General features: G+C 39.2%; 1 protein-coding gene across 2 annotated transcripts in view; it reads left to right on the top strand.

Moving 5' to 3' along the window:
• The window catches only part of LOC105468146 (raftlin family member 2), a 105,019-nt gene that overhangs the window by 13,499 nt on the left and 74,513 nt on the right, over window positions 1–17,007 (top strand). For both annotated transcript variants that reach the window (XM_011718191.3, XM_011718190.3), the window contains exon 2: window positions 16,594–16,777. In XM_011718191.3, the coding sequence (XP_011716493.2) occupies window positions 16,594–16,777 (184 nt within the window). The remainder of the gene's footprint in view (window positions 1–16,593; window positions 16,778–17,007) is intronic.

The following is a 17,007-nucleotide window of genomic DNA, read 5'->3' as shown; positions in this document are numbered from 1 at the left end:
GTAACCAAACAGTATGGTATTGGTATTGACCAATGGAACAGAATACAGAACCCAGAAATAAATTCGCATGTTTACTGCCAACTGATTTTCAACAAAAGCGTCAAGAGCATACTCTGGGGAAAGGGCACCCTCTTCAATAAATGGATATCCATATGCAGAAGAGTGAAACCGAACCACTATCTATCTGTCACCACTACAAAAACAACTCCAAATGGACTAAAGACTTAAACATAAGACCCAAAACTATAAAACTACTAGAGAAAAACATAGGAAAAACACTTCAGGACATTGGCCTAGGGAAGATTTTATGGCTAAGACGTCAAAAGCACAGACACCTAAAATAAAAATAGACAAATAGAATTATATTAAACTGAAAAGCTTCACAGCAAAGGAAGCAATCAGCAGAATGAAGAGAAAACTTACAGAATAAGAGAAAATATTTGCAAACTATTCATCCAACAAGGGACTAATATCCAGAATATACACAAGGAACTCAAACACCTCAACAATTTTTAAAAATCACGTTGAAAAGTGGGCAAATGACATGAATAGACAATTCTCAAGAGAAGACATACAAATGGCCAACTGGTATATGAAAGAATGTTGAATATCACTAATCACCAGGGAAATGCAAATGAAAAACCACAATGAGATGTTATCTTACCCTAGTTAGAATGGCTGTTACTACAGACAAAAAGAGATCCTGTGGAGATGAGGAGGTAGACAAAAGGCAACTCTTATACACTGTTGGTGGGAATGTAAATTAGTACAACCACTGTGGAAAACAGTGTAGAGATTTCTCAAAAAACTAAAAATAGAACTACTATATGATCCAACAATTCCGCTGCTAGGTATCTATCCAAAGGAAAAGAAATCAGTATATCAAAGGGATGCTTGCACTCACCTGTTTATCAGAGCACTATTCACAAAAGCAAAGGTATGGAGTCAACCTAAGTGTACACCAACAGAAGAATGCATAAAGAAGATAATACATATGTACATGGTGGAATACTTTCAGCCATAAAAAAAGAATGAAATCCCAGCCTGGGCACCATTGTGAGACCTCATCTCTACAAAAAAATACATATATACATTTTAAAATTACCAAAACATGGTAGCATGCACCTGTAGTTCTGACTACTCTGGAAGCTGAGGTGGAAGGATCACTTGAGCCTAGGAGGCAGAGGTTGCTGAGAGCCTTGATTGCACCAGAGCTGCACTGCAGCCTGGGCAACAGAGCTGGAGTCATGTCTCAAAAAAAAAAAAAAAGAAAAAAATGAAATGAAATCACGTCATTTGCAGTAACATGGATGGAGCTGGAGGATATTATGTTAAGTGAAATAATCCAGGCACAGAAAGACAAATATGGCATGTTCTCACTCATATATGGGAGCTAAAAAAGTTGATCTCACACAGGTAGAGAGTTAAATGATGATGACCAAAGGCTGGGAAGGGTGAGTGGGTGTGAGCAGGGGATAAAGAAATGTAGGTTATCAGGTACAAACATACAATTAGATAAAAAATGTAAGTTATATTGTTCAACAGTGGAGTAAAGTGACTCTAATTAACAATAATATATCGTATATTTTAAAATAGCAATAAGAGAGGACTTGAAATTGTTCCCAACACATAGAAATAATAAATACTTGCCCGGGCACAGTGGTTCACACCTGTAATCCCAGCACTTTGGGAGGCCAAGGCAGGCAGATCACTTTAGGTCAGGAGTTCAAAACCAGCCTGGCCAACATGGGGAAACCCCATCTCTACAAAAAATACAAAAATTAGCCAGGCGTGGTGGTGGCACACGCCTGTAATCCCAGCTACTCGGGTGGCTGAGACACGAGACTCACTTGAACCTGGGAGGCACCACTGCATCTTGTCGCCTGGGCGACACAGTGAGACTGCCTCAAAAAACAAAAATTAAAAAAAAGAAATGATAAATACTCAAAGCAATGAATACCTCAAATACCCTGACCTCATTATTACACATTCTATGATTGTAACAAAATATCAATGTACTTCATAAATATGTAAAAAACTGAGTCAATTTTTAAAACTGCAGTTATATTACTTCAATACATACATAAATGAGTGACTGAAGGGATGGAAGCTTTCATTGAAAACATAAGCAATAACAATTCAGATGTTATTTATATAGTAGTGTATATTTCTAAGTTATTGAAAACATTTTGATAAATAACATAAATCAGAAACTCCTTCTAATAGCCATGCATTAAATCGGTTAACAATTTATTATGGTTTAAAAGCTTTAACCCAGCTCATGTCTGAATTTTATTTTCACAAATTCTGAATTAATATGATCCAGATCAATGAAGTTTTGCTTCTCTGTAGGCACTAGAGTACACTGGCTCTGGACTCACTCTGTCTGGAGTCAATCACAGCCTCACAAATTAGTAGCAATTTGGGCCAGTAACCTAGTCCCTTTCTTCCTGAGTTTCCTCATCTGAAAATAACGATAATACTTACCTTATAGGATTTTTGCAAAAATTAAGAATTGGCACATAAAACACTTCACATATTGGCTGGCACAAAATATGTACTTGGTATGTTACTTGTTATTTTTTAGTATAATTGCTAGATAAAATATGGAGATTGACAGTCTATTCCCTTTTGAAAATGTGGACTTGCTAGTGTTTGTACATAGTTTTTTTGTTGGTTTTTTTTTTTTTTTTTTTTTTTTTGGAGACAGAGTTTTGCTCTTTTTTGCCCAGGCTGGGGTGCAATGGTGCCACCTCAGCTCACTTGCAATCTCTGTCTCCCGGGTTCAAGCAATTCCCCTGCCTCAGCCTCCCAAGTAGCTGGAATTACAGGCGCATGCCACCACACCAGGTTTATTTTGTATTTTTAGCAGAGGTGGAATTTTACCATGTTGGCCAGGATAGTCTTGATCTCCTGACCTGCGGTAATCCACCCGCCTCAGCCTCCCAAAATGCTGGGATTACAGGCATGAGCCACTGCACCAAGCCTGTACATTGTATTTTTCTCTGAGGAAATAATATCTTTTTTTTTTTTTTTTGAGACGGAGTCTTGCTCTGTTGCCAGGCTGGAGTGCAGCAGCACGATCTCTGCTCACTGCAACCTCTGCCTCCTGGTTTCAAGTGATTCTCCTGCCTCAGCCTCCCAAGTAGCTGGGACTACAGGAGAGCACCACCATGCCAGGCTAATTTTTGTATTTTTAGTAGAGACGGGGTTTCACCATGTTAGCCAGGATGGTCTCGATCTCCTGACCACCTGATCTGCCCGCCTCAGCCTCCCAAAGTGCTGGGATTACAGGCGTGAGCCACCGTGCCCAGTCCTAATATTTCACAAGTATTTCAAAAATACACACCAATCCTCACAAGTAAATTGGTGGAAAGAAAATATGTATGTCTTGGACTATTTTCATAGAGTTACATCATCAGAGCAAAACTTTTAGCACTGAACAAAGTCAGCTTTAATATATGACTTTATGTTAAAAGTCATAGTATATGACTTTTTCTATTTTTAAAATTCAATGTTTGTCTATGAAGCTTTTAAGCAAAAGAGTATTAAAAGTCTTTGATGTTTTATTTTAGAAACTGTAAGAATAAATGAAAAATGTTACTTAACCTTCAGCATGTTTTAATTTTAATAATAACATTCATTTTGCAGTTTTCAAAGTAATTGCAAAATGCTTTCTTTCATGAATTCCTCATGATAGCCTTACAAGATATATAAAGCTCTTGCCGGGCGCGGTGGCTCAAGCCTGTAATCCCAGCACTTTGGGAGGCCGAGACGGGCGGATCACAAGGTCAGGAGATCGAGACCATCCTGGCTAACATGGTGAAACCCCGTCTCTACTAAAAATGCAAAAAAACTAGCCGGGCGAGGTGGCGGGCGCCTGTAGTCCCAGCTACTCGGGAGGCTGAGGCAGGAGAATGGCGTAAACCCGGGAGGCGGAGCTTGCAGTGAGCTGAGATCCGGCCACTGCACTCCAGCCTGGGCGACGGAGCGAGACTCCGTCTCAAAAAAAAAAAAAAAAAAAAAAAAAAAGATATATAAAGCTCTTACAAATAATGTAGCATCAATTTAACAGTAACCAACCACACCCATTAAAGCTGTAAACAACCCCATTTGTTTCTTACCCCAAAGAACTGAGAAAGAACTGCTGGTGGTTGGGGAGCTAAGAGAGAAGGCTTGCAGCTACTCCTAACCACCTGCGCTGTTCAAATTCTAGCTAAACTACCATTACCTCCTCCTTAATTTCCTCTGTTTAAAAAGTAATAGGGGCCAGGCGCAGTGGTTCATGCCTGTAATCCCAGAACTTTGGAAAGTCTAGGTAGGAGGATAGCCTGAGTCCAGGAGTTCAAGACCAGCCTGGGCAACACAGAGAAACCGCATCTCTGCAACAACAACAAAAAAAAAACTACAAAAAATTAGTATGGTGTAGTGGCATGCACCTGTGGTCCCAGCTACTCAGGAAGCTGAGGTGGGAGGATCACCTGAGCCCAGGAGGTCAAGACTGCAGTGAGCCAAGATGATGCCATTGCACTCCAACCTGGGCAGCAGAGAGAGACACTGTCAAAAAAAAAAAAAAAAAAAAAAAAAAGACGACTATGTGCATGCTTAGGGGTCACACACCCCACATAAGTAAGGTTTATGAAGACCAGGCATTGGAAGGAAGTCAAATCCAAGTCCTTAAAGGATACTCATTTTTTTTCTAAAACATCTATATTTTTAAGAAATAGGTCTTAGACAAGGTAGCACGAGGGGTGAAAAAACATAATAAAGGCTCTGATATTACTGCCCCAGCATAAGGACATCAAATCAAAGACTTGGCCTCAAACACTGAGCCTACCGTGGAAACATAATTATTCACTCTGGTAAGTGCTGATGAAAATTCCTCGCTCTACAGGCACAGCTCTCCCCTTCTTCACATCTCTAAACTGAAGCAGGTTTGAACACCTAGCAAGTTCCTAACAGCCCTCCTATCTCATTTCTGCACGGTTTTAAACATTATTAAGAACCAGAGGAATTACGTGAATGAAAGTTCTCAACAAAATTCCTACATTTATTGTTCCTCTTCTTGCTCCTGAATTTACCTTTCTTGAATGATGATGGCATGTTTACAGCAACTCCCAGTGTTTACATTACAACTCCCAATGTTTACACTCCTTTTGTTTACATCAGGTCTCAATAATGAGGACAACTTTCTTATAGAGTGAACCTCAGCCCCCCATCACCATGATTCTCCCATCCCTACAAATGAGGAAAATGAGAAAAATGTTTAAATAACATGATGTTTAAAACCATGCGGAAATGAGATGGGAGAGCTGTTAGGAACTTGCTGGGTGTTCAAACGTGCTTCAGTTTAGAGATGTGAAGAAGGGGAGAGCTGTGCCTGTAGAGTGAGGAATTTTCATCAGCGCTCACCAGAGTGAATAATTATGTTTCCACAATAGGCTCAGTGCTTGAGGCCAAGTCTAGGAAAACTAGATTACTTTTTCTGTATCCTAGAAGGCTGAACACTGACTGTCTCAAATGGTCTAGGTGGCCTGACCTGGACCTGGGCAAGATCTGGTCTACAGAATCCCTGGGGTGACCCAGGGCAGAAGTTACAATCTAATGAGACTCAGGCTGTATTTAGCCTTCAGACAGGTCTCCTTTCTGGTGGACAGTATTAAATATTTTAATTAATTATCACTTTTTTAAATTGGGAAATATTACATAAGAATTGGATTTAGGGGTTTTCTTAAAAATTAGATGATCCTTGGCCAGGAATAGCAGCTCATGCCTGTAACCCCAGCCCTTTGGGAGGCCAAGGCAGGAAGATCACTTTAGGCCAGGAGTTCAGTACCAGCCTGGCCAAATAGCAAGACCCCATCTCTACCAAAAAAAAATGTATATATTTTTATTTTTTTAACTGAGAAGATCCAGTGACCTGGACCCACAATTCCACATGGCAGCACTGGGCCCAGGGATGGTGCAGTCTTTGGATGAAGCTTTGAGTGTTCTCCTCCAGGTCCTGCAGCCTCCTCCTGTGTAGCTCCTTTCTTTGTTTTATCAGCCTAGTACATATAGGGCATTTGAGTCAAGGACTCTATGTAGTAGATGAGTTTGAGCTAGAGACCACTGATCTTAGATGTAGGGACTCCTGATCTAAGTCTGAGTTAGGGACCCAAGATCTAGAGCATGAGTTCAAGATTTCTGCTCTGGAGTGTGAGTTAGAGACCTCTAATCCAGAGTTCTGTAGTTTGGGAACCAGGCCATGTTTTTGGAATATAATCAAATCCCTACCATGATCTTCCTGGAGATTTTTTAAACCAACAATGACTTATCTCCAAGGGCAGCTTCATTTGAAACTATCTTCTCAGAGCTGGACCATCAACAAATGGGCAAATCACTGATGTTTATTTGAGTGTTTACTTTGCGCCAGGCCCTGGACTCATGTTTTACAAATATTTTCACAATAACTCTGTGAAGTTAATACTATTCTTTATTCTTGTTTCAGAAAGGAAAGGTAACTTGTTCTAGATCACATACTTAGTAAATGGCATAATCAGGATTCGAACCCAGGTGAATTGCTTCCAGAGCCTAATGCTTTAAAGAGAATAGTGTACCGCCTCTCTTTCCACAGAAGAGGACCTTATTACAAAGCAACCAGTGGTTGTAGAGCACTTACTATGTGCCGGACACTCTCTAGGAACAAAGGTTAATGTATTAGTCCTCCTAACAACCGTATAAGGAGGATTCTGATGATTCTCATTTTGCAAATGAGGAAACTAAGGCACATGGAAGGGAAATACCTTACTAGGTGTGGCAGAGCTAGGATTTGGATCCAGGAAGTCTGGTGCTGGAGTCTATGGCCTAAACCACTGCTCCATGAGTACCCTGGAGCTCTGTTAGTGAAATATATTAATAGTATGCCCAAGCTTTCATTCAGTCGGTCTTTTAATAAGTATTTTTAGGTACTTACCATAATGTCATCTCTGTGCTAGGTGCTACAGTTTTATGAAAACACATTGACCTCCAGATAGAACATGCACACTTGAAACAGTTGAATATTAATGTAAAGCAGTGGGCCCAAAACAAATAGGGTGTGTTTTTTTGTTTGTTTGTTTGTTTGTTTGTTTGAGATGGAGTCTCTCTCTGTTTCCAGGCTGGAGTGCAGTGGCGCGGTATCGGCTCACTTCAACCTCCACCTCCTAGGTTCAAGCAATTCTCCTGCCTCAGCCTCCCGAGTAGCTGGGACTATAGGCGCACACCACCACGCCTGGCTAATTTTTGTATTTTTAGTAGAGACGGGGTTTCACCATGTTAGCCAGGATGGTCTCTATCTCTTGACCTCATGATCTGCCTGCCTCGGGCTCCCAAAGTGCTGGGATTACAGGCATGAGCCACCGAGCCCAGCCCCATGATCTTTACATAAGCTTATGTTCAAATGTGTTTATTAGCACCGATGTACAATATTTGTTCTCCCTTTCTAACTTTTCTGGATTTCTCAGTTTGTAATTCCTCCTGAAACTTTTATGTGTGTGTGTGTGTTTCTTGCATTAACATTTCTACTATGGTGAGACTCAAGACAATATCCTTACTTTATTGAGAATGCAAGAAGATGTGGATTAGACCAGAAAAGCAGAACTTATTCCAATGATGCAAAATTTTTCTGACATCACCAGAGACGAGGTATTTCTTGGGAACACATTCTGCACCTAAACAGGAGCCTCTTTAAGCATCAGTTTTATCCTATTATAGCTATCTTCTTGGTGATTATTTTAACATGTTATATAATTCTGCTTTTAAGAACTGTGTTCTGAAACAACAGAATGAACGGGGGATGATTTCATTATTGTTATCAGTTTAAATGAATGACGTGTGTAAAAGCCCTTTATGTTGTGGCCCCAGACCAATGTTTGTATAGTTACTTTTTCTTTTTTTTTTTTTTTAGACAGAGTATTGCTCTGTGGCCCAGGCTGGGGTGCAGTTGCCCCATCTTGGCTCACTGCAATCTCCGTCTCCCAGGTTCAAGCAATTCTCATATCTCAGCCTCCAGAGTAAGTGGGATTACAGGAGGGCACCACCACTCCAGGCTAATTTTATATTTTTAGTAGAGATGGGGTTTCACCATGCTGGCCAGGCTGGTCTCGAACTCCTGACCTCAAGTGATCCTCCCACCGCGGTCTCCCAAAGTGCTGGGATTACAGGTGTGAGTCACCATGCCCAGCCTATATTTGTGTAGTTATTTTATCCAGTTTTGTAATTCATTTTATTCCGTCTGGTGTCATCTGTCTCTTTTGCTATTATCATTGTGTCCTTGCTACTTCTAACCCAGTGGATCTCCAAGCCTCCACCAAAAGACTTGGCACTGGACATGAGATGCTCTTAGATTGTGTACACAGACACAGAATTAAACATTGGATCACTTAAACAGAAGAGTATGCCCTTTTCAACTTCATTTAAGCCACCCCATCAGTTTGGAGTTAATATGTCTTTAACACCCCTCTAATGGCTAATTTTTCTCCTTTTTTTTTTTTTTTTTTTTTTTTTTTAAGACAGAGGCTCACTATTGCCCAGGCTGGAGTGCAGTGGTGTGATCATGGCTTACTCAAGAAGTTGCAGCTTCAAACTCCTGGGCTTAAGCGATCCTCCCACCTCAGCCCCCACATAGCTGGGCCTTATACGCACGTGCCACCATGCTCAGCTAATTTTTAAACTTTTTGTAGAGACAGAGTCTCATTATAGCCCAGTTTCATCTCAAACTCCTGGCCTCAAGTGATCTGCCCACCTCAGCCTCCCGAAGTGATGGAAATTACAGACATGAGCCACCATGCCCAGCCTAATTTTCCTTGGCCAGCCCTGTGGCTCAGTCTTTGGCAAATAACATTATCTAGCTAGAATGTAATAAGTTTTCTTTTCATTGTATTTATTTGTATGACAGCTTTCTACTTAAGATAAATGATTCTGGTGTTATGGTTATATGAGTGATACAAATTCTTTTTGAAATAAATTTATTTTGCTTAAAATTAAAATTAAAAGAAAAATTTAAGGATATGACGAAAATTGTGAAAGTGTACTCAGACAACTAAAGTTTGGGAAGCACCACCCCAGTTCAGTGAGCAGTTGGTTGAGAGAGTTGTTAAGGGAAGGTGGCTCCATGCCTTTCTTATGGAAAAAGTGGATGGACTTTCTGAGAACTTTTTCTGGTAAATTGAGGTTATTTCTACTGTTCTGTTATTGCAAAAGTAATTGCTTTGCCATTGAAAGCAACGGCAAACACCATAATTATTTTTGCACCAATCTAATATATTTTTGAAGTTGCTGGCAATCTGCTTTCTAGTGAAGTTGAACAAAAATCTCTTTCACCTCTATTGGTTTAGCCTTTTTTTTTTTTTTTTTTTTTTTTTTAATAACCAGATAGATATTTTTTAATGAGCATATCAGAGTCCCACTCCGCCCTGCCACATGCAGTTTGGGGTAGTATTCCCATGTGTAACTGAATCTTCCATTGCTTCGTCAGTGTTCTACCTGCCAGCCTCTTCTGTGTGACAGCCCTTCAGATATATCCAGATGGTGCCCTGTTCCTCACATATTATTTTGCACAGAGTTGAAGGACACCCATCAGGGTCTCCAGACCCCTCATTATCCTGAGCACTTCCTTTTGAATGTACTCCAGCTTGTTATTGAATGTCTCTAATTTCACCTGTAAATTGAACACAGTTTACTTATCCATTTGACAGATATTAATTGAACATCTGTCTGCTAGGCAATACTCTAGGAATAGAGATATGGCACTGAACAAAGCATGAATATCCTTGCCCTCGCAGAGCTTTCATCCTGGAAGGCAGATATTAAATAACATAAGTAGGTAAATAGTGTATTCTGGTTATTATTATTTGGATAGTGATTAATGCTAAAGCAAGGAATATACTAATGAGATGGTCTGCTCAATACAGAATTTAGTGAGCCTCCTGTCTTTGGAGGTAGTCTTTTTCCAGATAGCCAAAGATCACATTAGATTAACTCTTGGCTTATCATTAGTTTGCAGTCAGCTACAGACCACAGGATTTCCCCTTCTCCCTTAAGTGAAAATATATTAAATCAGAGTTCTGTCACTCCGTGTTTTGAACTTAGACTTTATCCCTGTTAGATATTTTTGTTTGGGGACCTTTGTACCACCAAACCAAGAGCTCTTCAAATCTTCACTCTCTTAGCCAATGTATATACCACCACTTCTTTGCTATATAATTGACTCTAAGACACTGTTGATTATAAAACACACTATTATTTGATGTACCATTAAGAAAGAAAGGTGCACCAATTAAACTATAACTACCAGTAATTTTAGGTTTTACCCATGGCAAAAGCTCTTTAAGACATTTTAAACATAAGTATTTCATTATATATCTCACATACATAAGAAAAGGAAATTAAATGAAATGAAGATATTTCTAAAAGTTCCTCACACTTAAGATCTGACTCTTGTGAATCACTTTTACAACTTAGAGCCTTAATTTCCCCATTTTTCCACATAATCTTCCTATGAGCAGTCAAGAGAATTGGTAATGCCGCATTTCTTAAGCAAGTTCTAGGGTTTTCTTCCACGTAGCTGACACCCAGTCTGCTAAGTTTGAGACGGGGGCTTTCCTCATATTGCCAGAGGTTACCAATGGAAAGTTTTCAAGCAGCCACCAGGACTCATATTCTTTTCTTAAGTGATCCTTGAACAGTTTGTTGACTGAAACCTCAAGCACTCTGGGTTGTCCAGCCATGCCACATGGAAAAACAACCAACTTTGTGCAGGTAATGATAAGCACATAACAATCACCACCTGGCCCACAGCACTGAAAGATCCTGGGAGGATTTCCAAGGCTTGTTACTGGGTTCAATTTTATAATTTATAAAGACACCTTCACACAAATGAAATGCTCACCTCTACTCATATTTGTAATCAACCACAACCTATGGATTTTTGTGTTTCACTTTAGTCATGTAAATATTATTTTTAAAATAAGCCTTGGCCGGGCGCGGTGGCTCAAGCCTGTAATCCCAGCACTTTGGGAGGCCGAGACGGGTGGATCACGAGGTCAGGAGATCGAGACCATCCTGGCTAACACGGTGAAACCCCGTCTCTACTAAAAAATACAGAAAACTAGCCGGGCGAGGTGGCGGGCGCCTGTAGTCCCAACTACTCGAGAGGCTGAGGCAGGAGAATGGCGTGAACCCGGGAGGCGGAGCTTGCAGTGAGCTGAGATCTGGCCACTGCACTCCAGCCTGGGCGACAGAGCGAGACTCCGTCTCAAAAAAAAAAAAAAATAAGCCTTAAAATTCCTTACACTGTCATTAATTTTTAGGTTTTCATTTTGCAAACTACGTTGCTGGATAATGAAGTAAAACGGCTGGGAAAGTATCAAAGTTCTTTATTTTTCTTGCATCATTTTTGAGAAAGAAAGCATATGCCCTTTTAACCAATAAAATAGATGCCATTGTACTTTTTAAAAATTGTTGATTTAAACATAAGAAATAAACCTATAAAACTTCTAGAAAAAAAACAGAAGAAAAGCTTCATGACCCTGCACTTGGCAATGATTTCTTCCTTTTTGTTGTTGTTGTTGTTGTTGTTGTTGTTGTTGTTGTTGTTGTTTTGAGATGGAGTTTCACTCTTATCGCCCAGGCTGGAATGCAGTGACACGATGGCTCACTGCAACCTCTGCCTCCAGGGTTCAAGCAATCCTCCTGCCTCAGCCTCCCAAGTAGCTGAGATTACAGGCATCCGCCACCATGCCTGGCTAATTTTTGTATTTTTAGTAGAAATGGGGTTTCACCATGTTGGCCAGGCTGGTCTCAAACTCCTGACCTCAGGTGATCCACCTGCTTCAGCCAGGTGATCCACCCGCTTTGGCCACTGAAAGTGCTGGGATTACAGGCGTGAGGCACTCTGCCTGGCCTGACAATGATTTTCTTGGATATGACACCAAAGCACAGGCACCAAAAGTAAAAATAGATAAATGGGACTATATCAAACTTAAAAGCTTTGGTGCATCAAAGGACACAGTCAACAGAGTGAAAAGTCAATATGTGGAATGGGAGAAAATAATTTCAAATCATACATCTGATAAGGGGTTAATGTCCAGAACATATAAATAACTCCTACAACTCAACAACAAAGAAACAACCCAGTTTTTAAATGAGCAAAGGGTTTGAACAGACATTTCTCCAAATGGCCAAGAAGATGTGAAAAGATTCTCAATATCACTAATAATTAGGGGAATACAAATCAAAACCACAATAAATTATCACCTTATGCCTGTTAGAATAGCTACTATCAAAAAAAAAAGGGTTAGTGAGAATGCGGAGAATTAGAGCCCTTGTGCACTGTTGGTGGGAATGTAAAATAGTTCAGCCAGTATAGGAAACAATATGGAGTTTTCTCAAAAAATTATAAACAGAATTACTATATGATCCAGCAATCCCACTTCTGGGCATATATTTAAAATAATCAAAAGCAGGATCTCAAAGATATATTTACGCACCCATGTTAACAACATTATTCACAATAGTCAAGAGGTGAAAAAAACCCACACATTCATGACAGATGGATAAACAAAATGTGGTATATATATTCAATGGAATATTATTCAATCTTAAAAAGGAAGGAAATCTTGTAACATGCTACAGCATGGACGAACCTTGAGGACATTACACTAAGTGAAATGAGCCAGTCACAAAAAGGCCTACAGTGTTGTAAAGATACAAGGAGGATTCCCAAGCCAAGGCACATCCCTTATTCTTAGAGTGAATTTTACAATTTACGAAGACACACTTTCACAAAAATGAAGTGCTCACCTCTACTCATATTTTTTAAGTTATCAACCACAATCTATGGACTTTTGTGTCCATATGATTTTGCGTCAATATGATTCCTCTTATATGAGGTGTCTAACGCAGTCAAATTCATAGCAAAAGAAAGTGGAATGATGGTTACCAGGATCTGAGGACAGGAAGTAATGGAGAGTTGTTTAATGGGTATAGGGTTTTATTTTTTCAAGCTGAAAAAGTTCTGGAGATTTGTTTCACAATAATGCATGTATACTTAACACTACTGAACTGTACACTAAAAAATGGTTAAAATGACAAAATTTTGTTTTTACTACAATTTTTATACCTGTTAACATATATTATGTATCTTTTTATTATAGTAAAACATACATGACATGAAATTCACCATTTTAACTACCAGTAAGTGTACAGTTCAGTGACGTTACATACATTACTTTGTTGTGCAGCCATTACTACAATCCGACTCCAAATGACATTTAATTGGGTGGTGAAGGGGTTACTATGGAACTAAAATAATGATATAAAATTAATTACTAACTGCTGAGTATCTGGTAAAAATACAGAACAATTGAAATACTTTCAAATAATCAATATGTAGTAGCATCTTAAGTGCCTCTTTGAACTGCGTAAGTGCCTTTTTTGTGTGGGCTTTTGCAGTTCTTCACTATCTGGGATGACGGTAAGATTGCAAAGAACAGAGTGTTGACCTGCCTAAATTTCCCTGAAGTCTAACCCAAAAGTAACCCAAAGCTCCGGGAGGGTGGACTTTTCCCAACCCTGAGTTCTTGATTTCTGGAGTTTCCTTCCAACCAGTGATGCCAAGGTAGATGAGGTGAGGCAACATGAGGCATATGCCCTGACAGTGACTTCAATCAAGTCAGCAAGAGCAGCAAGACCAGCAGTATGCAGAAGTTCTCCCAAGCCCACAAGCTCGTGTGAACTTTTCTGAATAAAAGCCACATTCTTCTCCTTCATTAAATCATTATTAGTGGTACAGCCTTCTCCCAAATTTCTTTCCGGATTTCATTCAAAGATGGAGCTAATTAATTCCCATGTAGTTCCACCTCTCAGTATTTTTTCTTCATTTGCAACATGGCTTTTTCTCATTGTAATATCATTAAAATGAGGAACATGCAGTGGAGCCTTATGCTAGAGACTCCTGAAGTGAATATGACCTTTAACTCTATTTGGATTCTCACTGTGTTCTTAACCATCCCCACTTCCATGATGAAAAGAATTTTTACAAATTCCACGTCACCGCCTATGTTTTTCTCTGTTCTGTCTCTCTTCTCCAAAGCCTAGATAACGTGAAGATTGTTCCTGAAATTGCTAGCCTAACTTTTTTTATTTCCACTAGCTAATCTCAATTGCTTGCCTCTTTTTATGCAATAACTTCATTTCTTAATTCCCCTTATGAGCAGTATTTCCAATTTAACATAGTGACCTAAGGAACATGCTAGACACAGAAAGGCATGAATACGATAGGTTCCTTACCTTAAGAAATTATCAGTCTAACAACCAAGACACATAAACAAATAACTATAATACAATCTGATAAGGGCACTAGTAGAAGGACATACAGCTCAGAGGAAGGAATAATTAACTCAGGCTGGGAGAACAGGGAAGGAAATGAAGTTCTGGTGGCATGAAACAGAGTGGCAGGTTCAGAAATTCCAAGTCCTTCCAGCATCCCAAAGCAAGACATGTAAGAGAAAGACTAACACAAGTGGAGGCTGAATCAAGAGGCAGAGGCCAGACTATGAAGATTCTTTTGTATCACGCTAAGGCATTTCCACTTCCTGCAGTAAATAATTTTCTTTAAATTTTTTAAGGATTAGTATATAGTTCTAAAAATAAGTTTAGGTTATGTTTCATTCCTTAGTCTTAAGAGTTGCTTCCATTTTGTTACAGTTTTTCAGTTCCTTTGTTTAGAAATCAGAGTTGATAGTCAAAATACTAAAGAGTAAAATCAAATGAATCACAGAATTACCACACCAACAAGCAGAGCTGAGCTGTTTACAAGGAAGTCCAGCTGTTTCTTCAAAGTCCAGGATCATTCTCTTTGTTTTCATTCCTATTCATAATGATGAAGAAAATATATTGTAAGTAAAATATTAATTTAAATCCAAAAGAGGGTGAAAATTGGAGGAAGTGGACCCTTCCTGGTTTATATAACTTTTCTGTTGAGCGCTTGTTTTAGTTTTCGAAGTTGGCATGAATACCCACTGATGGTGGATTTGTTTCATCTCATGGATACTAATGTAAGGGGAGGAGGGGATTTCCTCTGGCCCTTCCTCCTCATCTGCTTCTGAGCCTCCTTCCTGTGCTCAGGCAATCAGCAGCAGTTCTTTGCTGGACACCACTCACCGCACTGACAGAGGTCAACAGCCCACTAGGCCCATATCTAGAATTAATTTCATATGTCTTGTTACTTAAGAGCTAATCAAAATGCAAGTCTATTTCTGGATATTACTTCTTGATTGTTTTTCATACAATGAGAAATACTGTAACAAATAAAGTTGTTATTTAAATTAATACTGCTGGAACATTAAGAACATTTTCCCAGATAGCACACTCTTTTCCTTTTACTATTCTAAAGTCTGTACAGATAGTGCTATTCTATAGTTTCTACAGATTTGCTCTCCTTCAAGGAATGGTTTAATTGCAAATCAATTTTTCATTCAAATTTCCACTACGCTTAGAATTTTTATTTATCAAAGAGAACTACTGGATATTTTTACTTTTTCATTCACCTTTACTCAAGCATTTACATGAGTGCCATGAGAAATTATATGTTTAGCTTCCCAGATAAACTTAAAACACAGTGCTTTGAAAGAGTATTTAGAAATAAGAAAGCACTTGACAAGTGCTGCTTAATAAATGCCATTTCTCCCATTTTAAATTATTAGATTATTATGGATTTTATTTTTAAGAGATTATGCATCTTGGCTGGGAGCGGTGGCTCACACCTATAATCCCAACACTTTGGGAAGCCAAGGCAGGAGGCTTGCTTGAGCTCAGGAGTTTGAGATCAGCCTGGGCAACATGGTAAAACCTCGCCTCTACAAAAAATACAAAACTTAGCCAGGTGTGGTGGCACGCACCTATAGTTCCAGCTACGTGGAAGGATTGCGTGAGCCCAGGAGGTGGAGGCTACAGTGAGCTACGATCGTGTCACTACACTCCAGCCTGGGGGACAGAGTGAGACCCTCTCTCAAAAAAGAAAAAAAGAAATGATGCATCTCATCTTGTTCAGTCATAAAAATGACTGGCTCTTCAAATTATTGTATCTCCTATGTATGTCTTCAATATCTACTAATGGAAATAAAGTCACTCAAATGAAATCCTAAAAAATGAAACTGCCTTAATTGAAAAAACTCATTGTATTTCTGCTTTAGACATAGTGGTGATATTATGTATCTACTAATTTTTAAGGTCACTTTCCTTTTTTCTGAAATGACTTGAAAAACGTAGAAATACATGTTAATGTAAATTTATCTGAGATTAAGCCATTGGAGATGTTTGTTTGTTTTTGTTTGTTTGTTTGTAGAGACAGGGTCCTACTATGTTCCTGCTATGTTGCCCAGGCTGGTCTCAAACTCCTGGGCTCAAACAGTCTTCCTGCCTCAGCCTTCCAAAGTGCTGAGATTACAGGCATGTGCCACTGCACCTGGCCAAGATCTTTTCCTGTTCATTAGCATTATCACACATAGGTAGAAATAATGTATAATTCAATTTTAAGAATGTGCAAATTTCTCTTTGCTTTTGATATTTCAGCTTCATCAAACCCAGAAGTCATCAAGATAAATTCAATTCTAGATATAGTAACAAAAGTGGAAGACTATTATCTTAAAGGATATATTGTCGGGGCTATTCATCCTGTTATACAACCTGTGGGGCAGCGAAAACACCTACCTGCAAGTTACCTATACAGAGTGGTGCTCTCACGCTTGAAATTAAGGTAAGCATGCTGTTCAAAAAAGAGGCAGGTGTGGGTGACAGTTCTCTTTGTCTAAAAGAAAAACAAAATTTTTGAATCAAGTGACAGAGAATAAAGGACACATGGGGGTTTTAATTTAAAGCACATTTTCCAGCAGTGGAACCTGGATTGAAGCAAGGAAATTTTATACCTCTTTCCTTAAAACTCCTGATTGATTTTTGCTTCTCGCAGACAAATGTGTCCTAAGTGAG

The sequence above is a fragment of the Macaca nemestrina genome, chromosome 11 (genome assembly GCF_043159975.1).
Source record: "Macaca nemestrina isolate mMacNem1 chromosome 11, mMacNem.hap1, whole genome shotgun sequence".
NCBI classification, from domain to species: Eukaryota; Metazoa; Chordata; class Mammalia; order Primates; family Cercopithecidae; genus Macaca; species Macaca nemestrina.
Note: the sequence above shows the minus strand (reverse complement) of the source record. Positions and strands in the feature narration are given on the sequence as shown.